The sequence below is a fragment of the Podarcis liolepis genome (assembly GCF_965112155.1).
Source record: "Podarcis liolepis genome assembly, chromosome: 5".
Classification (NCBI taxonomy): domain Eukaryota; kingdom Metazoa; phylum Chordata; class Lepidosauria; order Squamata; family Lacertidae; genus Podarcis; species Podarcis liolepis.
This window is the reverse complement of record NC_139556.1, coordinates 92,774,579-92,799,413: the sequence shown is the minus strand read 5'-3', so window position 1 is coordinate 92,799,413 and position 24,835 is coordinate 92,774,579. Positions and strand designations below refer to the sequence as shown.

The following is a 24,835-nucleotide window of genomic DNA, read 5'->3' as shown; positions in this document are numbered from 1 at the left end:
TAGAGGGTAAGGATTTGCTGAATTAAATATCTGAATTGGAATACAAAAAGGGAGGTGTGAGGAGGTCAAGAAATTAGTGATGAAGTATAGGATATGAAAATCCTAATCTTTTTTCTGTTTTGTTTGTTGGTATTCTTTGTTCTTTTTTTTTCTTTATTTGTTATTCTGTTAAATGTTTCTTTTTTTCTTTATTCTGTACCTTTATAAATTGTTCAATAAATTTTATTTAAAAAATAATAATATAATAATCCCAACAATATTTGTGGCTCAGCATTCTCCTGTATTTCATTGCACCAGTATGTGATTAAAGGAGCCCACCTTTAAACAAAATAATTATCCAACTGCCTACCCTTACCCTAGTAATATTCATAGTTTCTTTCTCGTTCAGGCCTTTTCAGGGTTAACTAAAAAAATTTAAATCCTGGTGTTAGCCTTTATAACATGGTCTAAAACTACAAGATGGTAAGTAGATGTAATAGTGAGCTTTGATCTGCATCAGAATCCTTGAAAAACCAGACAATCTCAGTCTCAATTACTTATTTATAAAGTGGGAATAATTAGTAATTGTGGATAAAGGAAATGATGTCACGTTAAGAGTGCTGAGGGATAAGGAAGGCCATCAATCTGGAACTAAAAATACCATAACGTTAATTAAGGCTTAGATTCAGAAAAGTCTTACTGTCCAGAAGAGGCACTTACTGAACCCCTTCAATTTTATAAGCATATGAATAATTCTTACCAAATGCAGCAGTCTATTCCTGAATAAGGATCTAAGGGTTGTGTCTTAACCACTTCCATGACTTCTCCAGCAAAACTAATGGCTATTAATGGCTGGAAGGTTCGTTAATTTAAAATACACAGCCTTAGTCACTGTCAACCACTGCACAACAAATCAATAATACTTCATGTTTACTTCCTCCTGCCCACTTTTGAAGGTTTTTTTTGATGGGCTTCAAATCTTCCTGTGTTTTGTACATGTTCTAATTAATTCTGAGAGCTTCCTTGAGTGCTTGTGGAAAGGTGGGATTAAAATGTTTTAGGCTACCAGCCTGAACACACTGTCTTTTTTCTTCTTCTTAATATAGCTAGAGGTAGCGATCCTCAAATGAAGCAGAATGATTGGAGATTTAAGACAAAAGAAGCACTTCTTCACACAGCACATTGTGAAAACTCTGGAATTTGCTACAGCAAAATGTGGCGACTTGGACAGCTTGAAAGGCGGATTAGACAGATTCATTACCAAATGGCAACTAGTCATGATGGCGAAGGTCACAATTGTTTCTCCAGGACCAGAAGGAGCATGCCATGAAGTAGGGATGGGCACATCTGTGGAGAGCCAGCATGGTGTAGTGGTTAAGAGCGATAGACTCGTAATCTGGTGAACTGGGTTCGCTTCCCTGCTCCTCCACATGCAGCTGCTGGGTGACCTTGGGCTAGTCACACTTCTTTGAAGTCTCTCAGCCCCACTCACCTCACAGAGTGTTTGTTGTGGGGGAGGAAGGGAAAGGAGATTGTTAGCCGCTTTGAGACTCCTTAGGGTAATGATAAAGCGGGATATCAAATCCAAACTCCTCCTCCTCCTCCTCCTCCTCCTCCTCCTCCTCCTCCTCCTCCTCCTCTTCTTCTTCTTCTTCTTCTTCTTCTTCTTCTTCTTCTTCTTCTTCTTCTTCTTCTAGTTTCTCTCAGTTTTTCCATTCAGTTCTCCACATTTCTAGATCACTTTACTATTTCTTTTTAAAAAAATGATCCTCCTGAAAATTCCTCAGCACTTTAGTATGAATTTCTCCTGCTAGGTTCATTTTTGCAAAGCAATTCCTACCATATAATATGGTTTTTTTCCCCTTCTGTATGTTATTTTCAGTAACATCTGCATGTTTTATCTGAAAGTGTGTGTTTTCTGTACACATTGCTTGGCTGGAGAACCGCACTGCAAAATTCAGAGAACTTGGAAGGCTGTCTGTGTTTTGGCCCGCTTACTGAGAATTAGGTGAGTTCACCTTCAAAGGTGAACTGAGTCAAATTTCTCACCCAAACCTTCTGAATACCAATTACTGGGGAACAGGATTGGGAGAATGCTGTTGCACTCATGTCCTGGCTTGTGTACTGCCCAGAAGCATTTGGGTGGCCAGTGTTGAAAACAGGATGAACGGCCAAATGGGCTTTGGGTCTGTGCTTGAGTGTAGCACTCCGTAGAACAGTGGAGGGGACACTGCCCCCCATACTTCAGTTGCCCCAAGCTGGCTTCCACCTGCCTATCTCCTTAATTCCAACCAATTCAAGAGGGGGTCATAACTTTCAGCTCCCTCCTCCTTACACTCAGTGTTGCCCTTGTAGAACTTAGCAGGGAGGATGATGGGGACAAAATGAGAATTCGTTGCTTCTGCCTCTGGCTCTATCTAGCGTTTATTGGCAAAACCTATTTGGTGTTTCGCAATTTTCTGACAAGCTGCAGGACCTTAGCCAGACCTAGCAGAGTACACGGAGAATCCACAGAAGCAATTGGCAACTTGGCTGCAGACAGGATAGATGAAGCAGGAACCAGGAACTTGTAGTTAGGTGTTTATTATATACAGTGGACTATTTACAGGAACAGAACACGAATCTTTTGCTAGCTCTCTCTGACACGACTCACAACTCCTACACAGAACTCTGAACTCACGAACTCTGAACTCTGAACTACAGTGGTGCCTCGCAAGATGAAAAGAATTCGTTCCGCGAGTCTTTTCATCTTGCGATGTTTTTCGTCTTGCGAAGCACGGTCCGTCGCAACTGCGCCTCTTCAAGCGGCTTTTAAAAAAAAGCGCAAGACGTTTTTGTCTTGCGAAGCAAGCCCATAGGGAAATTCGTCTAGCAAAGCAATGCAAAAACAGAAAACCCTTTCGTCTAGCGAGTTTTTTGTCTTGCGAGGCATTCGTCTTGCGGGGCACCACTGTACCAGTTAGTAGACCATTAATTATCACTCCCTTGAGAGAGCTTGACCAATGAGGGAGCGATCTCCATGTCTCTGTTATCTCCAGGCAGACTTACTCCTTCAGATTGCCTTCTGGCTGTCTGCCAAACCTTAATTGACTCTGTGTGAGTAGCTGCACACACACAGTTTCCCAACAGTGTTGGCCTCCCTGCCTTCCACCCTACCATCCTCAATGAACACCAGTCACCAGCACCGTAGCATCAAGAAAATATCCTGCGGATTTGAAAAGCCATTCAGTTTGGGGGAAGGGGAGAACTACCCCAAAGGCTATTTTGTTTCTTCCATGCCTATCTCCCAGGTTAATTAAATATGGCCTCTCTCTTTTCAAAAGAGGACCCAACGTTTTCCATTCCTGATTTGTTATTGCCCTCCATGTGATTTTCTTCCTTAATAAAACTGAAAAGCCAACGACATCTGTGCCTCAACTAGCGGTGCTGCCATACCAGGAGCAAACAGCAGCAAATGAGACTTTCAAGTACAGTCTTGAAATAGAGCCTTTGACAAGTGCAGCAACATCCTTGGAGATGAAAGAGTTGTTTGCATTTGAATCAGGAGCAGGATCAAAATATCACGACGGAGGGTGAAGATCCTTCAACCCTCTACTCAAAAAACCAAAACCAAAACAAAACCCCAACCTAGACTTTATTGTTGAACAACAAGGTTGCATAACTCTAATGCTTCCCACCCCACTATGAATTATGTATTTAAATATCTTTCCATCCATCCACCCATCCATCTATAATGCTTTGCAGATGAAGAATAAAATATGTATTCATTTCAAACCAGGGACAGATGGAGAAAGAAAAGATCTTGACATTCATGAAGAAAGGCAAATTTGCAAAGAGATATGGCAGTGAGTGAAGGAACAAAGTGTGCAGATGCTTCCTTTCCCCTTTGTATAAATACATATTTACAGAACAGCTCACGTGGAGGAGGATGTGCCATAAGGCCAGGTGAGACAGGGTGATGGATGTAGGGTGGCATTAAGGGCACCAGCATGTGGGAAACAGGCAGATCTATCTTTCAGAAGGAAAGGGCATGTAGCTCAGCAGCCTTTCAAGCAAGAGGTCCCAGCTGCAATGCCTGGGATCTCCAGGGTAGGGATTCTTTTCTGAAACCCCGGAGATCCGCTGTCAGACAGTACTGAGTTAGATGGACTAATGGGAACTTATTCAGTATAAGGCAGCACTCTAAGAGCCAGTGTGGTGTAGTGGTTAAGAGCGATAGACTCGTAATCTGGTGAACCGGGTTCGTTTCCCTGCTCCTCCACATGCAGCTGCTGGGTGACCTTGGAACAGTCACACTGCTCTGAAGTCTCTCAGCCTCACTCACCTCACAGAGTGTTTGTTGTGGGGGAGGAAGGGAAAGGAGAATGTTAGCCGCTTTGAGACTCCTTCGGGTAGTGATAAAGCGGGATATCAAATCCAAACTCCTCCTCCTCCTCCTCCTCCTCCTCCTCCTCTTCTTCTTCTTCTTCTTCTTCTTCTTCTTCTTCTTCTTCTAATTTCCTACATGTTCCAAAGGAGAGAAATGTGAAGGAAGTGATGTATGGGTGCCACAGGTAGCACAGGAAGTGAGAGTTTGTGGCACACCTGGACAGGAGCAAGGCAGGAGCCTTTGTCAAGTGTACACTCTCTGGCTCTCCTGCCCTGTGCTGCCTGTAGTTTGATTTGTGAGTTGAGGGACCGAACCCTCGTGGTGGTAAATAAGAGACAAGGACACAAGAATTTCAGGTTAATGGACTGAAAAAGGCCACAACTTTTATTGGTTACAGCATGTGAGTGGTATTGGCTTAGGCATTGGATAAAACAATGTATACATGACCCCACCTGTGCAGCGGGGAGTCTTTTGAAGGTTAAAAAACAGTGGGAGGAGCTTGTTGATGCAAATACAACTGGAAGCTTCCCCTGATGTCACTGGGGGTCGTGCCATGGCCCTAGCCCTAGACAGGGCATCGGACAGGATCCATGACCGCCGGATTTCTTTAACAGAATACCCTACATTTTACTGCATATTTGTTTGCTTGTTTACAGGATTTATAGCACGCTCTTTATTGAATGTTTTCAATACCAGAGCGGGGAGCAAAGTACCGTATTTTTCGTCCCATAGGACGCTCCGTCCCATAGGACGCACCTAGTTTTTTGGGGGGGAAATAAAGGAAAAAATTTTTCCCTTTATTTCCCCCCCAAAAGCAGGTCGGGGAAACAGAACCAGGTCGAGGAACAGTGGGATGGCGGCGCTGCGCCTCCCTGCTGTTCCCCAGCTTGTGGGGCTGGCCGATGTCTGCCCCGCGCGAGGGGTGCTCGCCCAGCGCTTCAGGGCGCCCCCCCTGCGGGGCGGCAGGCTGCTATCCGCAGCGTGGGGAGGCTTGCGGGGAACTCCTGCAAGGCTCCCCACGCTGTGGATGTCTGCCTGGCGCAGGGGGCGCTCTGCTTCAGGGCGCCCCTCGCGCTGGGCGGCAGGCTGCTATCCGCAGCGTTGGGAGCCTTGCAGGGAACTCCTGCAAGGCTCCCCACGCTGCGGATGTCTGCCCGGCGCGGGGGGCGCTCTGCTTCAGGGCGCCCCTCGCACTAGGCGGCAGGCTGCTATCCGCAGCGTGGGGAGCCTTGCTGGGAACTCCTGCAAGGCTCCCCACGCTGCGGATGTCTGCCCGGCGCGGGGGCGCTCTGCTTCAGGGCGCCCCACCCGCCGGGCGGCAGGCTGCTATCCGCAGCCTAGACATCCCTGCCGGACCTCCCGTAGGGCTGCCTAGGCTGCGGATGTGTTCCTGAAGCCTGGAGAGCGAGAGGGGTCGGTGCGCACCGACCCCTCTCGCTCTCCAAGCTTCAGCAAAAGCCTGCATTCGCCCCATAGGACGCACCCAGATTTCCCCTTCATTTTTGGAGGGGAAAAAGTGCGTCCTATAGGGCGAAAAATATGGTAATAAAACCGAGAAGAAAAAAATACTGAAATACACAGAAAATACATATTCGTATATACAGGGCTAATAAACAACACAACAAATCTGTCACAAGCTGGTCAAGCAAAATTACAACAATGTAAATCAAAAATTCCAATTTTTAAAAAATACAGGTTGGTTTTTTTGCTTTGTGGGCCTCCTAGAGAATTCCCATTATGAGCTTTTTGTTATACAAAGTCAGTTAATTAATTGAATTTCTATATAAATTCTGGCAACAAGTCCTCTTTTGGCATCACATCTAGTTCTGCCCTTGGGAACAACTCTTAAAATTTTCAGACAACAAAGAGAGTATGGACAGTTTAAAGACTTATAATGCAATCCTAAGCCTGTTTATTATTAGTTTATTATTATTAGTTCACTGAATGGACTCAGGGATCCTTTCTCTCTAGTATGTGTAGTTAGGATCGTAGCCCAATAGATTTATCATAGCCTAAACTTTCATGGGCTAAAGCGCACGCCAGCAGATGCACAGAATGTTTCTGTCAGTGGAGAGATATATGTGCACATGACTATTGAGAAAAAGCAACAACATTGCAGGCAGTGGAAATTCTATAGAAAGCCGGAGGTAAGTAACATCCATGCCATACTCATGCCATACGCGGAGGATTGGGAGGCAAGCTGCACAACCGCCAGCCATATGGTTGACGGGGCACAGCTGGCAGGTGTGCAGGGAAAGGGGAGGCCGCCGGCAAAGCCGCGCAGCTCCCCCACTCGCTGGGGAGCCCCTGAGAGGCCGGCACCCTGGTGCAATGCACCAATAAGCTGTATGGGAAAGATGGCTCTGGCCATACTTTTAAAGCTCATGTCTTCCCCCAAAGAATCTTGGGAACTGTGGTTTGTTAAGGGTGCTGGGAATTGCAGTTCTTCAAGGGATACACTGTAGGCTTCTTTGGGGAAGATGTGATCTTTATGTGTTAAAATTCTAATGCTGTTACCACAAGCATGGTTACTTGGAAAGAAGCCACACTAAAATCCATTGGACCTGCTTCCAAGGACACATGACAAGGATTAGGAAATAAACCTCAAAAACAGGAGCATACAGGTGTGTAGCCACTGCTGTTATAATGAAATATTAAATTCAACAGATTCCTGTTTAAGGGTTACATGTCAAGCAACACCAAGGAGAAGGCCTGACCCTGCCTTGATGCCACCACATATGCTGAAGACATCCCCAACTAATGCACGACTGTCTCTGTCTGAAAAGAGCTGTATCAGCATGCATGGGTTTTCCTCCACTGGGACAGAGTAAGAGGGGGCATGATACAGCTTTATAAAATTGTGCAAGGTGAGGAGGATATAGATAGAGAAATGCTTTTCTCCCTCTCTCTAGAACTCAGCGTCATCCAGTGAACCTGAATGTTGGAAGTTTGGAATGTAATCCAATGGGAGCAGTCAAATACAACATTCCTTGTTTTCCTAGAGTGGACATGCAGGGCGCTGTTGGTCCAGCCAGTCAAACCTCCTGTTACACCTGGCTGGAGCATCCTTCCTTGCATGTGACTAGTGGGTGGGCATGACCTTTCCAGACCTGGTAAAAGGCTAAGGCATGCTGACACTCTCTCTCTTCTTCCATCTTCCTTTCGTCCTGCGAACTTCCTGGACTGAACCACTGGCTGCCAGCCCAGGTCATCTCCCTTATGGGGTAAACCTGTTTGTATATGTTTGTAACTTTAAGCCAAAAGCCTGCCTTCAGGGATCACACTGTGCTCTGCCTGATCGTGAGTAAACTTTCTTTTTATTGCTTATGAATTAGACTGTGGTGTCTTTATTCTTTTAGGAGGGATTCAAGGAGTCTTACCAGGAAAATACTAGAACACATTTCAATCTGGACAAGCCAGATCGAATTGCTTATTGTCTTAAGAAACTCACACGAGTTTGCAACGCCCTCCCACCAGATGTCAAAGAGAACAACAACTACCAGACTTTTAGAAGACATCTGAAGGCAGCCCTGTTTAGGGAAGCTTTTAATGTTTGATGTATCATAGTATTTTAATATTCTTTTGGAAGCCGCCCAGAGTAGCTGGGGAAGCCCAGCCAGATGGGCGGGGTATAAATAAAATATTATTATTATTATTATTATTATTATTATTATTATTATTATTATTATTATACCAGTTTTCTGCCGTGTAATGTGGGAATGCACTCTGCTAAGTAAAGGAGCTTGCTGGTGCAAGTTAGGAAGGATATTAATAAATAATATATCCTCTCCTGCCACAACATTCCCACAGGAAGATTGAGGACAGACAAAAGAAAGCAATTCCTCACATATCACATGATTAAAACCTGGAATAACTTTAGAAGAGTAGAGGAATTCATGTAGGAGAAGGCTATCTGTGACCACTACAGTGGTACCTCGGGTTACAGACGCTTCAGGTTACAGACTCCGCTAACCCAGAAATAGTACCTCGGGTTAAGAACTTTACCTCAGGATGAGAACAGAAATCATGTGGCGGAGGCGGCGCAGCGGCAGCAGGAGGCCCCATTAGCTAAAGTGGTGCTTCAGGTTAAGAACGGACCTCCAGAACGAATTAAGTTCTTAACCTGAGGTACCACTTTAGTTATGTTGTCTAGTGGTTTACCTCCACTGTTGGAGGTAGCAGGCCTCTGAATGCCAGTTGCTGGAAACCACAGAGCAGGAAAAAGGTTCTTGTGCTCTTGTTCAGCTTATGGCCATGGTTCCCAACATGGGACACGTGCCCCACAGGGGGGGGGAGCAATTTGATTTTTAAGGGGGGGCAATTCGAGAATGAATTGTTAACAGTTAATGGCCTTTAAGGCTTCCTCCATGTGAACAGGAGTTGACTTTTTGAATAATAAGAATTATATGTCATGGGGGGCAGGCATCAGGATTTTAGAAATGCTTAGGTGGGGCATGGCCCAAAAAAGGTTGGGAACCACTGGCTTATGGGCTCCCCAGAGGCATCTAGTTGGTCACAGTGAGAATGGAATCATAGAATCACAGAGTTGGAAGAGACCACAAGGGCCATCGAGTCCAACCCCCTGCCAAGCAGGAAACACCATCAGAGCACTCCTGACATATGGTTGTCAAGCCTCTGCTTAAAGACCTCCAAAGTAGGAGACTCCACCACACTCCTTGGCAGCAAATTCCACTGTCGAACAGCTCTTACTGTCAGGAAGTTCTTCCTAATGTTTAGGTGGAATCTTCTTTCTTGTAGTTTGGATCCATTGCTCCGTGTCCGCTTCTCTGGAGCAGCAGAAAACAACCTTTCTCCCTCCTCTGTGTGACATCCTTTTATATATTTGAACATTTGAATATTTGAATGCTAGACTGGATTGGCTCTTCCTATGTTCCTCATTCTGACCAATCAGGATTGTTGTGTTAGACAACCCTTCAGATTGAGTCACTTATGGGATAGCTGGGGACTGTGACCAACACTCGCATCATCAGGGGTAGGTACATCGTCCCATATTTCTGCACTATATGTTTAGTTCCCGTGGGTACAGAATATCTGAGTAGGAATTGTTTCCCTGATATGTTAGTTTACTCCAGGTAGGGTGGGATGTTTTTTAAAGTGATAGAAAATAGGACAGACACACACCCAGCCCACACAACTGAAGTGGTATATTCCAGCATTCTACCTCAGTCAGCATAATGTTGCTCTTTGGGAATGAGATGGTACAAGCCTGAGGTAGCATCATGGAATGTGCTACTGCAAAGTACAAAGGGGTATCATATTTTTTGCATTGTTCCCTTCTTTAAAACCAAGTCAAGCAGACACAATCCTCAAAACTCACCACAAGCAGAAAGCTAAAACAACAGGGGTAGACTGGGCTAGGACCTGTCTTTCCAATTTGCTGGTCTTCTCCTTGTGAGGAGCTTCCATTATTTTGTTTACATGAGGTAGTGCAGTCCACTCAGTGGCGTAGCGTGGGGGGTGCAGGGGGGCCCGGCCGCACCGGGCGCAACATCTGGGGGTTAGGGTTAGGGGGCGCAAATCCACGGGTTAGGGGGCGCAAATCCATGGGTTAGAGGGCGCAAATTACTTGCCTTGCCCCGGGTGCTGACAACCCACGCTACGCCACTGAGTCCACTGTCCTTTCTTAAGATTTCGCCACCTTATTTTATAGCTTGCGCAGACCATATGGGTGAGGTACACATACCAACAATTCCAGCATTGTATTCCCCACTGCCCTCTCTCTCTCTCTGTATGTGTGTGTATGCGCAGAAGTGGGTGCATCCACCATTCTTAGTAACTGGTTTACTGAGAATTATTTGTCCACGAATGCAATCCAGTTTGATGACTTCTTTGGTAGGTCCAGTGGCTGCTGAGCTAGCAACTCTGCAGTGCTATTGAATGTTCGTGCATTTATTTCTTTCACAGAGAAACCAGACCAGAGATTGCTCATTTTTCTTTGCATATGCGAATCTAATTTGGGGTATAGGAATCTAAAATGGCCAGCTGCCAAACGCTGACTCATGTTCTCCACCTCCCCATCCATCCCAATGCTACACTTGCCAGTTTGCAACACACCTTTTTTTAAAAAAAAATTGGAAGTTTAGCTAATACAAACATTTCAGAAACTGCAATTAAAAGACGGCAGACTATGTAGAGTGACACTTCTTTTGAAAGGCTTTGGTGATATCTAAGCTCAGAGCTCTGTATGCCATTTCACAGAAAGTTGTGGCAGCAGAAGGGGGGGGGAGGGAGAGAGAAGTGAAGAAAGGGAAATTTGTCACAGATCCCAGCTTTGTGAGAATCCGTTTCAATTATTATTTTTTAAAGCAGGTTTCTAGCCTTTATGATTGAAAGCTTGAGGGCAATGCATTAGCTCAGTGTTTCCCAAACTTGGGCCTCCAGCTATTTTCAAACTACAGTTCCCATCATCCCTAATAGCTTCAGCCACAATATCAAGGGCTTGTTCATCTACACATCTTCCAATGTGATATATGCTATACCCTACTGCTTTCTACAGGTTTTTGCAGGCCACAGGTCGGTCTCCTTGCAAAGGAATATTTGTTTTTATCTATTTATTTAATTATTTTTATACTGCCCTCTCACAATATATCAAAGCAGTGCACAGCATTTTTTTTTTTAAAAAAAACCCAACATTAAAAGCAGTACAGAATCAGGCACTGATTTGACATCAGAAATGGCAACATTCCAAAACCACAAAAGGAACACAAACTCCCCCGGGACTTTCTACTGCTGACCTCAATGTCGCCCTTCTCCAAGAAGTTTGTAAAAGGAAACTCCACCCAGCGCTGCTGAATGATAACTATCCATAAATTTGATTCTGTCTGTTTAGGCTTGAATTGTGATAATGGTTTCCTGCCCTATTACAACACTTGGCTCAACCCAACAGTGTTGGGGTGACTATGTATGGAGGAAGCACAGAGGAGTTTCAGGAAAAGCCAGCTGTTGGGGTTTGCACTGATTCTGGTCAGTCATATATACAGTATAGTGCAAGGACCAACATCGCAAATGATGCCCTTAATTAGAGCTGTTTGGTCATGTCCTTTGGTTGCAGCAATGCCCTCAGAAGAATTTTCCTGGCCCGACCAGAATTATAGCCTCTTGAAAGGTGCAAACTGGAAAACCCTCCCTTTCACCTAGGAAAGCTATTTTGCACTTTGCCTTAAAGTTCTTTCAAGATTTCTCGGGGAAGGCCAGGAACTCTGCACAAGCTCAGATTAGGTCAGTCCTGCGTTTGTCAACAAAAGGAGGCCTACGGATCTGCATTGGCTACTCCATACAAGAGGCGTTTGGGGCCTCCGGCGTGCCCTCTGCAAGCACCCAGAGCCGAAGAGCTAGGAGCGCGTGGGCTCCCAATGTCACTTTTGCACTCCCGTAGAAACAGGTTTATTCTTAGTAATATTATATATGAAGAGCAGTGGAAGCAGCCAGACTCAGTCAGCTTGGCTTAAGCCCGGAAGAGGGATCCTGCGGGCTGGAACAAACAACAGAGGGAGAGACAGAGAAGGAAACAAGGCTTGCCTAAACGGCAATGCCCGCTGCACCTTGCAGGCTATGCAGTCAGGCAGTGGCCGAGCGCGCGCTGGTATTTCGAACGATCCCCGGATGGCGCGCGCTCCGCTCTTTGCAGAGGGAGGGAGGGAAGGAAGGAAGGAGGGAGGGAAGGAGGGAGGAGGGGGAGGCTCCTTCTCCGTCCAGCAGCAGCAGCAGCAGCAGCAAGAGGAGGGAGGAGGAGGAGGGGTCGCTTTTGGAGAGGAAGCGAAATGAAGGAGCCAAGCAGGAAGCCCAAAAGAGTTCGCCTGAAAAAAGAGACCAGCAGAGTTATAAAGGCAGCGGAGGCGGCCAGAGTTTGCTTGCAGTCCTCCCCGGGTTTTGCCTTGCAAAAATAAGAACAGTCACAGCACCAGCAGCAGCAACAGAGCCCTCCTGCATCCCCTCCTCTCTTTGCCTGGCTGCCTGCTTCCTCTTCCAGCACCCCGGGGGAGAAGGACAGCTCCCTTTGCCCGTTGGCACACTGCGCGCGAGAAATCCCCGGCAAGCCGCCTTGAAGGGGAAGGAGGAGGCGGCGGAGGTCACCGGCGAGCAACAGACGCGGCGAGCTTGCCGGGCACCTAACTCAGCCCTTGCAGGCGCCCGAGACTCCCGCTTCCTCCAGAGCTCCGCTCTCACCTTGCACCTGCTTGCAGTTGCCTAGTCGGGGAAGACGACCCCCTCCTCCCCCAGTCCCACAACCTGTCGGCCTCGGGGGGTGGATCTTGAAGCAGGCAAAGCAGAATGTACCAGGGACACATGCAGGTAAGAGGAGGCAGCAAGAAGCGAGCTTTGCAAAAGGTTTCGGTTAAGTTTCTCTGGGGTGGTTTGGGGTGGGCAGGGGGACGCATCGCCTGCGCCTCGCGCAACAGGTGGACCGGGCTCCTGCCTCACTTCAGGAAAAGGAGGCCGGTGGCTAGAGGTTGCAGCAGGTGAACTTTGCAACTAACTTCGGGGTCTTGCCCTGGACGCCGGTTGGACCGGTGACCTTTACGCACCAGGTCAGCCCTTCCCGGGAAGACAAAACCGTCTAGGAAAACAGCTAGTGGAAATCCGACAACGCCCCCCCCCCACTACCTCTCCTTTCCAGCGCCTGCTTTCAAGGCATCCTTGCATGTATGTCAGCTGAAGGGCAAACAATAAGAGGCGCTCTCCCTCTTTACTTTTTTTGTGTGGTGGTGGGCTTGGCTTTGCAAAACCTCGCGCGCAAACTCCGGCCCCTGTGCATCCTCTTTCCCTCTGCCCCTTTGTGGACGGAGGTTCTGCGCCCTCAGAAGCGCATCTGGTTCCCCGGCCGCTGTTTGGGGTGTGCTTGTTTTGTCTCTCTCACGCACACCGCCGAGCTCCTCTTCCTCTTCCGCCTCCTCTCCACGTTAAACGGGCGGCGCCTGATCTGGCCCAGCAAAAAGAGTGAATGAATGAATTTGGGGGCGGGCGGGGGGGGGGCGACGGAGAGAGAAGCACAATGCTTTTGCAAAGGTTGGAATTTCAAACGCACGTCTTCCAGCATCTCTAGATAGAATCGCAGCCTCCGACTGCTATCGATCCATGTATATAGCCCTGAAAGCGGAGGATGCTGTTTTCCCTTGGTACGCTAGGGATGGTGGCTTTAACCTTGACTCCCTCTCTTCCTTCTTCACGTGGTCCTTTCCCCTTAAAGAAAACAGGTCTTATTGTGGAGGGAGTGCTGAAATATTGAGCCCATTGCTTGGAGCCTTTTTTCCTTATATGCAACCAAATCTAATTTCTTGGTTAACCTCCCTCCCTTGCTCAACTCCCTCTGCCAAAAGAAAACATCAGCAACAACCCACTTTTAAAATCACCTCTAGTATGTCTCCAGATCCATATCTTAACATGCGTGAATAGGAAGGATAAGGACAGAGAGCAGAGAGGGAAAATCCCTGCCTTTCCCCTTATTTTCGGTACTTCTGGCTGATTTCAGGGCTTGTTGATCAGGCTTTTGCCCACGTCAATGTCAACCATAGGAGTGCATATGTAATGTGACACATGAAAGTTAAATGAGCATCCTGACTCAGCACTTCTTGCTTTATAGAACTAGATGCTGTAAGAACTCTTCATGGTCACTGAATTGGCTCTGTAATTAGTATATATATATATAAAAAGACTGTGCAGCTCAGCAATATTTAAGAGCTAGGGAAGGCTTGGATCAAGAAAATCATGCACAGTTTAATATTAAAGAGCACAAATAAATGTTGATTTCATTCTATACCTTAAATGAGGGGAAATGCACATTGCCCTGACTGCTGAAATTGTGTTACTCACCAACCTGTACCTCTTTAGACTGATCTACAGTCTAAGGGTTACAGTCTAAGGGTTAAGGGTTAGTTCGTGGTTTTAAGGCTGCAGTTCAAATCATGGAGTTACATGGAATAACTTGCAATAAAGTCAGTGCACAGGATCAGGTCACAAACTAATTTATGTTAACTTCATTTCAACAGGAATAAAGGTATTTTCACTTAACTGGACTTAAAGATTGGGTTCAGCGCCTAGCTTTTGTGCATCTGCAAACTTTGCACTGGCATAGTATGAATTCTACTGGAAACTGCACACTTCATATAAGTGCAGAAAGGAGGCGTTATGTTAATTAATAGTAACGTGCTCATTTGTTTAATCAAGAAAAGCTCACTTAAAGCTTTCCTTTAGGAGATTTGCATCTAGGTGTGCAGATTTGGAAATTGTTCAGGCTAAAAACAGTTGGTAATGATGAGCTGTTTCAAGTCATAAAATATACTCCTAAATAGGCATTTGTCTGGTATCTAGAATAGGCTCAGTGAACAAATGTCTAATTAAATGATTAGAAAAAGTTTGCTGGCCACTTGTCCTCTTTAGTTTTATATATTAGGTATTTATGTAGACTTATAGGCAGTGATCCTTGACTCGTTTATTTGAAAATGAAAATTATTTCTGAATAATTTTGTTCCGAGCAAATATGCGTAGAGTCTCAGCTTTAAGTACTTTCCTTTCTTATGGTTGACCCAATGTAAAATGTTTCTTAAAAACCACAGCAGTTTCCCCATCCACCCACATATGTACATTTTTTTAAAAAAAGAATTTCTCCTTTTTGTGATTAACACAGTGGGGGGGGGAAAATAGGCATAGCTAATTAATCTATAATGTGATATTTGCTTGAAGGTTTCTTTTCCCATCATTTCCACCTTTTTCCATCATGTCCACCTGTGATGTTGACAGTAACAAATCTGTAAAGCCTTCCTCTGTTGTTATTATTTGCTAAGCTTTGTTAGCAAGCTACAGATTTTCTTTAAAAAGTTTATCCAGTTCCTCTTTTCACTTAATTCACAGTTATGTCTCCTGTTAGGAAAAATTAGTTGTGGACCTTCAGAACAAGAGGGTCCAAATCAAAGGAGGATTGGGAGTTGAGGGTTAAATGTTTGGCTCCAAAAGCCGTTCAGCAAAGGAGTGAAGGAGGGCAGAGATGTTGTAGAAGACTTCAAGCAGGGTAAGATAAATTGGAATGCCTTGGGTATAAAACCTGATACATCTGAGCTTAACTTACAGTTCAATGGCCCGCTTTCTAAGCCTGTCTTTCTGGTCATGTTGAAGCCAGCCAGATCAAATCGGCTTACATTGCCTTTTGGAGCTCTTAGGCTCTTTCATTAAAAAAAAGTGTCCTGGTTTTGGAGAGAAAGGCAGCTCACAAGTTCCACAAGAGCAGTTGAGTTTTGTTTTGTGTTTGCTCTGATGCTCTAGGGTCAAATTGCATGTGATGCTGGATATCTGTAATTGGATCTCCTGGCGTTATTTAAAAAAAAACCCCAAAACTTAAAAGGTGCTGTGGTGTGCCATTGGCTTGGGTTGGCTTGCTCCCCTGAAAGCAGCTGTTAGCCCCACTGGGATGGGAGGGGTATAGATAGATAGTTATACTGTACACAGGAAGCTGCTTTAACTTTAATAGTGCATCAAACTATTGGTCCATCTAGTTTAGTGTTGTCTACACTGGCTGGCCATAGACTCTTCAGGATTTCAGGCAGGGCTCTTTCTCAGCCATAGCTGGAGATGCCTGGGACCTTCTGAATGTAAAGCAGATACTTCACCACTGTGGCCCATCCCTATCCCTTGTTAGGCTGGTGGATGCATTAGCAGCTTTCGGCGGGAGGGATTTTGATTGGCAAAGCAGCACGGAAGGATAGAATCAAACACTCTCTTTCCACAGTCCTGCGTCAACTTACTCCCCTTTCCCCATCGGCTGCTTTTAAGCTTCCTGAAGGTGTTGGGAATGCTGACCATGGATTTCTTACATTTTCCGTGATCCACATGTTGGGGCAGGTGTGAAACACTTCTGTGGGGCTATGAAGTTGCTCCAGAAGTTTTGTTGTTGCAGCAACTGATTGCGGTGTGTGCGGGAAGCTGTTTTGGCATTTACTATGAGCATTTATGCAATTGTATCTCAGCTTAATAAAATGAGATACAAAAGCCTTTTACCCTGGCATGCAGCCCTTTTACTCCTCCCTTCGTGGCATGCCTCGATTAACCAAGGAATCTCTAACTAACCATAGTTTCCTGTGCCATCTGAACTAGGAAACCATGGTAGCCAACTTTGGGACAACCTAGGATCTTATGCCATAGGTTGGAGTCGGTTTAAGATCCAGGCTTGCTCTGAAGTTGGTAGTCATAGATTCCTGGTTAAGACAAACTGAGAAACTGTGGTTAATTAGGGACCTGCAGTAACGCAGGTCCAGATTTTACAATCAGAGCCTTACAGTGCATATTGGCATTTTGCCTACGGCCGTTTCGCCGATTAAGTCCCTGGTTGTCTGGGAGGCATGGGGCTTTCTTGGCATGACAGCATAAGTCTGGCAGGCCCCTGGGGGGGGGGCCCAGCTGGCTTAGCTCTCCAAGACCTGGGGGAAGTGTACCCAGCTGCACCCCACCCCTGAACAGGCTTGTTGGCTACACCTGTCCACACCAGCATTTTGCAACCAGAATCAGCCCCTGGATGCTGTGAGTTTAAAGGGCTAAGCAGAGGGACTTGCGTGGCCATCCTCCCTCTGACCATTTTCTGGTTCAAAATAGCTGCACTCTCCTTCTCCCTAATCTGCTTGTCTGCTTGCAGTGGGAAATAAACACCTAACCACCCCACTCCCCCATTGAAAAGTAGCTTGCATGAGGTTGTCAGTTCTGAGCAGAAAGAGGGGAAAGAGTTAGGCACCCACTCCCTTGCTGAAACCTTACATCACCAATTTGGGTTGAAAGAGTTCTTGTGAATCGCTCTGGCATTTAGAAAGGAAGGATGGAATAGACATCTTTAAAACAAATGAACAAATGTCAGGGTAAAAAGACATACACTGCGTCACGTTTGGGCACCACAACCTATTCCAGTCACAGAATCATGTATACCAATTTCCTCATGGTAATTCTGTAGGACAAGGACCAGGCAATCACGGCTCATGCATTGAGAAATACATTCTGCAGATCAGGCAATCACGGATATGTTTGTGATTGTGGCGGCTAAAGAAAGTGCTGCTACAATTGCAAGAAATTACTGCTGGCCTTACCAGAGATCAGCCAGCTCATACAATATGATTCTGCATTTGAAATAATGGCTTTCTAGTCCTCCTTTGCCAAGGTGCCATCACAATATACCTCCAGCCTTCTCGACTTGGATTCCAAATACATCACTGAGTGTCATCAAAACCAGCAGGACTTACTTTCAAGCATACGTTGGATCCTAAGTTGTTAACTTAGGGAAGTTTAGGAGAAGGAAAGACTCTAATCCCCTTCTCTTCTCTGGAGCCCCCTGCAAAGTCTCTCTGAAGGGCCAGGGGGCCCTCTTAAACAATATGAGGACTGCTGGTGGAAGGAGGAATTGCCCCAAATCATACAAAAACAATCCATATTGTTCAAGAAGTCCCTCATCCCACACGGTTGAGGAGGGTCCCTTGACCCACTGAGGAGGTTCTTCTGGGGGTGTAGGTGATTCCAGGGGGAGGAGGAGATGTGAAAGTTTCCTTCCATGAAGTGCCTTATTTGAAGATCCAAGCCAATGTGTTTCAGAGCATGAAGCATAGGGCATTTCATAGGGCATTTATGAATGCCCCAAGCTCTGGGCAGTGTACTTTGGTTCCTCTGTACAATCAAAGCTGTAGACCTCTGTTGAACCCTCAACTCAGATTTATCAGATCTTTTAACTTAGGGATGGCCTGTTCAATTCAGTGGGAGTTCTTTAAAAAGAGCTCTTGGCTGCATTCAGATGTCATTCTTTGGATCTTGCAAGCCATGGTTAGAAGGTTCATGAATGAGCTTGGTGCTCCCTCATCCACTTCCACTTCCCTTCTCCTCTCTTGCACAGGGCTGCAACAAATTACTCTCTGGTTTAATGAAACCACATTTTGCATTATGCCGCAAACGTAGAGCTAACCCTGGTTTGCAATCCCAGTTCAGAGGACTTGCTGAAACCATGGTTTGCCAGTTCAGCTTTAAAAGTAAGCTATCATTTCATTAAACCGGGAAGTTGTTCATCAAGCTGTGTGTGAGGAGAGGTGAAGGGGAGGGGAGTGGGAAATAAAGGAGCACAGCTTGTTTGTAATCCTTCCAACCATGGTTTGAAGGACCATAAACCTGATGTCTGGATGCTTCTGTTGACACTATTGCAATCCTTTTGTTTCCTTAAAGATCTTGGAATCTTTTTAGTATGTTTCCACAAGCAGCCATAATGCACTGTTAGTTTAGAGAGACAATTAGTGAGACGATTTGGTAGGCTGAAAAGCTGCACCTCGAGATATGCAGTACATAGTGTGTACAAACCCAGTCTGTAGTCTCCAAGTATACAGTACAGATTTAGCCCACAATGACCCTGTAAATATAAGGAGCATAATCCAGCAAGCCCAAATGAAAGGAAGGGAATAGGATTTTGCTGTGCTTGTGATTAAATTAAGTCCGCTGGTTGCAACAGGACTTGCGTCATGCCTAACTTGTGATGATTCTGTCATGCATCAGGAACATCACTTTCTAAAGTTTTATTATAAATGTTGCACAGCAAGCAAACACCTGATTCTTGCCCGGAAGCTGTGGACCACAATGAGATCTATGGGTGGCATACAATTAAAAAAGCAAAATGGAAGAAAAACTCCAACTGCCTCTGTCCCTGCTCTGCTGTTGTTGTTGTTTAGTCGTTTAGTCGTGTCCAACTCTTCATGACCCCATGGACCAGAGCAGCTAAGAATAAAATAGCAGGTAAAAGAAAAACCACCCGGTGCATTATCTGAGATGGGGAGTATTGAGTTTTTATTGAATTCAATTGCACTTACTTACTGAGTATACTGACTAGGACTGCAGCCCCGCTACATATAGTTTGCCTCTAGCAAAGAAACGACTCACAATCACAACAATTATATATCAAGGAATATGTAAAAAGCACACATTGGAAAGCAATGTGCATATCTGTTTGCATATACCGTATTTTTTGCACCATAACACTCACTTTTTTCCTCCTAGAAAGTAAGGGGAAATGTCTGTGTGTGTTATGGAGCGATTGCCTATGGATGGCGGGGGGATCTGCTGCAGTCGTGAGCAGAGGATCCATGGTTCCCCTTCCTTCCCTCCTCCGTGGCTCGCTTTGAAACAGCAAAGCGGGAGAGGAGCCACTTACACAGGTGTAAGCAGCTCCTGTCTGGTTGGCTGCTTTAAACCGTGCTCTCTGTCCCTCTCTCCTCCCCACTCAGCTCGCTAAATAGCAGCAAAGCTTTTCAGCTCTCTAAGCCGGGGAGGAGGGAGAGAAGCAGAGCCTGCTTGTTTTAAAGGAGCAAAGTGGGAGAGGAGAGGAGCCTTCTCCCCTTATACCCCTCTTCTGCATTATTAGCAGCATCCTTCTCCAGACACCCCACGCATACTCCTTGTCCCTTGAGTGCTTTTCCTTCCCTCCCCACTTAAAACGTGGTTACAAAGCATGGATCCACATGGATCCTCAGGATTTTTGCATTGGGCTACCCCAAACTCACCGTCAGATCACATGTCTGTGGCCACAGCATGAACCACAAAAATCAGACATCCACTGTTTCGTTTAGAATATTTTTTTTCTTGTTTTCCTCCTCTAAAAACTATGTGCGTGTTATGGTCAGGTGCGTGTTATAGAGCGAAAAATACGGTAATGTGCATGATAAAAACTTTTGGTGCAGAGAACTAAGGCAAAAAGCATTCATAGCAGGAGGCCATGCCTTGGTGAGAAATCTGCTTCATAGTCTTGTTTTCAGCTGTTCCTTTGACATCCAGGGGGTGAGGGAGAGAGTCACACTCAAATATCCAAATGCTCCCACAGGCCTTACAAAGTTGATGGCCCCTGGTGTGTACAGTAGAGAACAAGATGGACAGCCTGGTTATCTGACCTGGCCTAAGGCAGTTTCCTCTGTTCCCAAAGTAATATGAGCAGATGAACTACAGATACAATTGAGAAAGAATTTCAACCGGAGATCAGACTAGGGTAGGCATGTGCCCTACTTAGCAGATGACCGTTTTCTGTTTCAAGGGCTGTCAGGGGACAGTCCTCTATTTGAAGAGCTGCATGGACTCCTTCAGTCCTCTGCTGGAAGAGCTGTCTGGTCTTGTTTAAAGATAATGTAGCATAAGAAAGAAGAATAAGAACCTTGAAGTTGCCCATCAACAATAATCACATGGACTGAGCAAGCAGAGACTTCCACCTTTTCACGTTTCCCCCTCACTATGGTGAGCAGGATTATATTTCTATTTCTATCATATTGATTATGTGCAGATCTGTGTTCTCTTTTTTGGGTGACCCATCGCCCCACCCTTTTGGCAATGCACAAGTGGCCACCCTAAATCATATGAAGGGATTCTTGGAACTCACCCCAAAGCCTAAGGATTATTGTGGAAAAGGCTCCAGTTCCTTCTGTCCACTCCAAATCTCTCTCTCTCTCTCTCTCTCTCTCTCTTTGGATGATGGAACTCAGAGGGGGGTCTTTCCTACCTATTAAAGCCAAATGATTAGTCTTCACACTTGAGACTCTACTGCTGCAGATGTACTCTTGGTGATGGTCTGAGCAGTAAATTGACAAGAAATTCCTGGTAGCGAAAAGTGTACTCTTAAGGCAGAGGACTGTAGAAAATCCAACTTGTGTTGATCTTCTTTTTAAAGAAAAACAACAACCAAAATGACAGAGGCCTCAGCTGTCTGACTAATGGTTTGAGAAATAGACTTGGACATGGAACCGACTACATAGTTAAATGAATGCAGTCTTCCCTGCAGCAGTATCTATGTGTGTGTGCATTTTTAAAGGTGTCATAAAGAACAAGTTGGGATGCGGGTGGCGCTGTGGGTTAAACCACAGAGCCTAGGACTTGCCGATCCGAAGGTCGGCAGTTCAAATCCCCACGACGGGGTGAGCTCCCGTTGCTCAGTCCCTGCTCCTGCCAACCTAGCAGTTCGAAAGCACATCAAAGTGCAAGTACATAAATAGGTACCGCTCCGGCGGGAAGGTAAACGGCATTTCCGTGCACTGCTCTGGTTCGCCAGAAGCGGCTTAGTCATGCTGGCCATATGACTTGGAAGCTGTATGCCGGCTCCCTCAGCCAATAAAGCAAGATGAGCGTCGCAACCCCAGAGTCGGCCACGACTGGACCTAATGGTCAGGGGTCCCTTTACCTTTTAAAGAACAAGTTGCTGCAAAAAAATAATAAAAATTAAAAAATCACACAGACCCAGAGCAAAATCATATCTTTGAAAGCTATAACATAAGCCTAAACAAAGCTCTAGAACCAAGCGGCCCTGAGAAATCTCGAGTAATGACTGGAAGGTGTCTTTGCCAATCCTTAATAGCAGGGATTCATAAATTCCAAACTCCACTAAAATTTTCTGCATCCCATTCTTTTCTCTTCGAAGCACTGGGAGGTGGCGGGAACAGCTTGAAATCGCTTCATGTCCCAAGACCATCTTCACACAATTACTTCATTTCGACAACCACTTAATGCACTTTACTTCCCAAGAGATCCCCCTGAGAACCAATTCAAAGTTGTAGAAAGAGTAGGTGTTTGCTATGGCCACACATTAAGCTGCATTTCTAGACCATGTTGGGAATCTATCAGTGGGTGGACTTGAAGCTGGCTAGGTTATGTATTTGCTCTTTGTCTGCATGAGCTCTATGGCTCTGTTCAGCAATTCATTTTTCATTTGTTTTGTTTTATTTAAATATTTATAAACTGTGCTCTCATAGAAAACAGAACCGGGAGATGTACAACTTAAAAACACAGTACTGCAGTAAAACCATCAACAAGAAAAAGATTCACGTTTCCAAAGGTCTGCCTGAATAACGCAGTTTTTAAAAGACGCCAACCTCTGCTTAAAAACCTCCAAGGAAGGAGAAGTCCACAAGGTCCTGAGGGAAACTGTTCCACTGTTGAACAGCTCTTACTGTCAGAATGTTTTTTCCTGATGTTTAGTCAGAATTTCCTTTCTTGTAACTTGAAAATATTGGTTTGGGTCCTTCCCTCTGAAGCAGAAGAAACCTGCTTGTTCCATCTTCCATGTGACAGCCTTTTCGATATTTGAAGAAGGCTATCATATCTCTTTTCAGCCTCCTCTTTTCCAGGCTAAACATATCCAGCTCCTTCAACTGTTCCTCATCAGGCTTGGTTTCCAGACCCTTCATTATCTTGGTTGCCCTCCTCTGCTCACGTTCCAGCATGACAAAGATGGATCAAGGAGTTGGAGAGGCACTGAGGGGAGAGTGAGGGACTGTCCTCTCTAAAGGAGGACAAGTGGCTACCCTACTAATATGTGGGGTAGTCCTAAAGAATGTTATTTTGTTGAGGTCTCTCCCCTCCCCCAACTCCCTGCAATGGATCTCCCTCTGTGCCTGAGATTAGTATTTCTAAGCAGATCCCAAGGTAAGGTTACCAGACATTCTAAGCATCACTGCTTGCAGTAATTTGTCACTTTGTGGCATGTATTCCATGACCAAACAAAAAACAGGCTCTGAAATATTCATGCTCTGACCAGTGCTTCTTATTGCCTTTGGAGTCACTGTCCTCCATCTTTATTTTGTTGACCTTCGTTAGTGATGGACAGGGTAGGCATAGGTGTGTGATCAGGAAGCAGCCTCTTCCTGTTGTAGTGGCATTTTAGAAGAACAGTTATTTTGAGTCTGAACTGTACCATTGCTGCATTCAGAAAAAGATTGCAGTAGGAGCTGATGTACGGCATTGATGGATGAGAGTCTTTAAAATTTACACTCTTTTCGCTGGCCTAGTTTTCACTAGAGTGAACCCTTTGTCAGGGTTGAAGCACTTCAGGCAGAAGATAGCTCAGTCGATTAGAGGACAAGACTCTTAATCTCAGGGTTGTGGGTTCAAGCCCTCTGTTGGGCCAAAGACTCCTGCATTGCAGGGGGTGACCCTTGTGGTACCTTCCAGCTCTACAGTTCAACAGACGGTGGAGGGAATCCAAGGTTTTCCCATGGAATAGGGAGATTCCTATGCATAAAGATTCATACACATAGAAAACTGTGTGTCAAAAATAAGGCTAGGCTAGAACCATTCTCAGTGTACTAGTTTCCCAAATGGGGATGGATAGATTTTGTGTGTGTGTGTGTGTGTGAGAGAGAGAGAGAGATGCTCGCCCCCACATTTATTGGTATGTCCCGCAGAGGACCCTAAGGTCCATGTATAATAATAGCTTAAAGGTCCCAGGCCCTAAGGAAGCCAAACTATCCTCCATCAGGGCCAGGGCCTTCTCAGTGATGGCTCCGACCTGGTGGAATGCTCTGTCACAAGAGACTAGGGCCCTGCAGGACTTGACTCCTTCCTCAGGGCCTGTAAAACAGAGCTATTTTGCCTGGCCTTCAATTTGAATTAGCCTGATCCTCTATTCCCTTTTCCCTTTCCTCTTCTATGAAGAAACCCTTTCCGGGACCCCACATTTAAATTCTTCCCTGGTCTCATTGCTGGCCCTAGTAGGACCAACTTGGCCAGTTAGCCCTGGTGATCATTCAGTGTCTACTGACTGGGTCGTTCCCCCCCCAAAAAAAAAATGACCCCTGAATTTTTGAATTTTATTGATATTGATGCTGCATTTTATGTTGTGTTTTATGCTGTTTTAAAGTCACATTTTAATCAATGTTTTATATTTGCTGTTAGCTGCCCTGAACCTGGTTTTTAAAGGAAGGGAAGGGTGGGTTATAAATAAAAAAGATATATTATTATTTATAAGGAGGAGCATTCATTCCCACCTGCATTCTGAAATGCTTCAACCCATAACAGGTTTATCATTGCCGTTGTAAGACAGGATCATCATCATCATCATCATCATCATCATCATCATCATCATCATCATTTTATTCATATGCCGCCATTCCATAGTTAAAACAATGCTCAAGGCGGATTACAACATGACAAGATTTACATACGGCACCATATTTTTTGCTCTATAAGACACACCAGACCACAAGACGCACCTAGTTTTTGGAGGAGGAAAACAAGAAAAAAAATATTCTGAATCTCAGAAGCCAGAACAGCAAGAGGGATCGCAGCAATCCCTCTTGCTGTTCTGGCTTCTGGGATAGCTGCGCAGCCTGCATTCGCTCCATAAGACGCACACACATTTCCCCTTACTTTTTAGAAGGGAAAAAGTGAGTCTTATAGAGCAAAAAATATGGTAATTGCCAACATAACAAAAGTCATAAGCAATAAATAAAACACATCAAAAAGTACACAACCAAACGGAAAACAATTACCACATAAATCGTAAAATCTAAAACTAAGAATACAGCATTAATATCAATCACAATTTAAAATTTCATAGATAAAAAATAAATGTAATTAAACAAAAACAAAAACGGAGCCCTCAGCAGCAGCAGCAGTCTTTTATGGAGCCCGCTAAGCCCTGCTCCAAGCCAGGTGGAGAGAAGCAGGGCAGGGCCCTTCAGGCTCCCAGCAGGTCAGTCCTGGGCAGCA

General features: G+C 45.3%; 1 protein-coding gene across 5 annotated transcripts in view; it reads left to right on the top strand.

Moving 5' to 3' along the window:
- Positions 1-12,054: 12,054 nt before the first annotated feature.
- Positions 12,055-24,835, top strand: part of PEX5L (peroxisomal biogenesis factor 5 like) — a 173,027-nt gene continuing 160,246 nt past the window's right edge. For all 5 annotated transcript variants that reach the window (XM_083504177.1, XM_083504175.1, XM_083504174.1 and 2 more), the window contains exon 1: positions 12,055-12,661. In XM_083504177.1, coding sequence (XP_083360303.1) covers positions 12,641-12,661 — 21 coding nt within the window. In that variant the 5' untranslated portion in view covers positions 12,055-12,640. The remainder of the gene's footprint in view (positions 12,662-24,835) is intronic.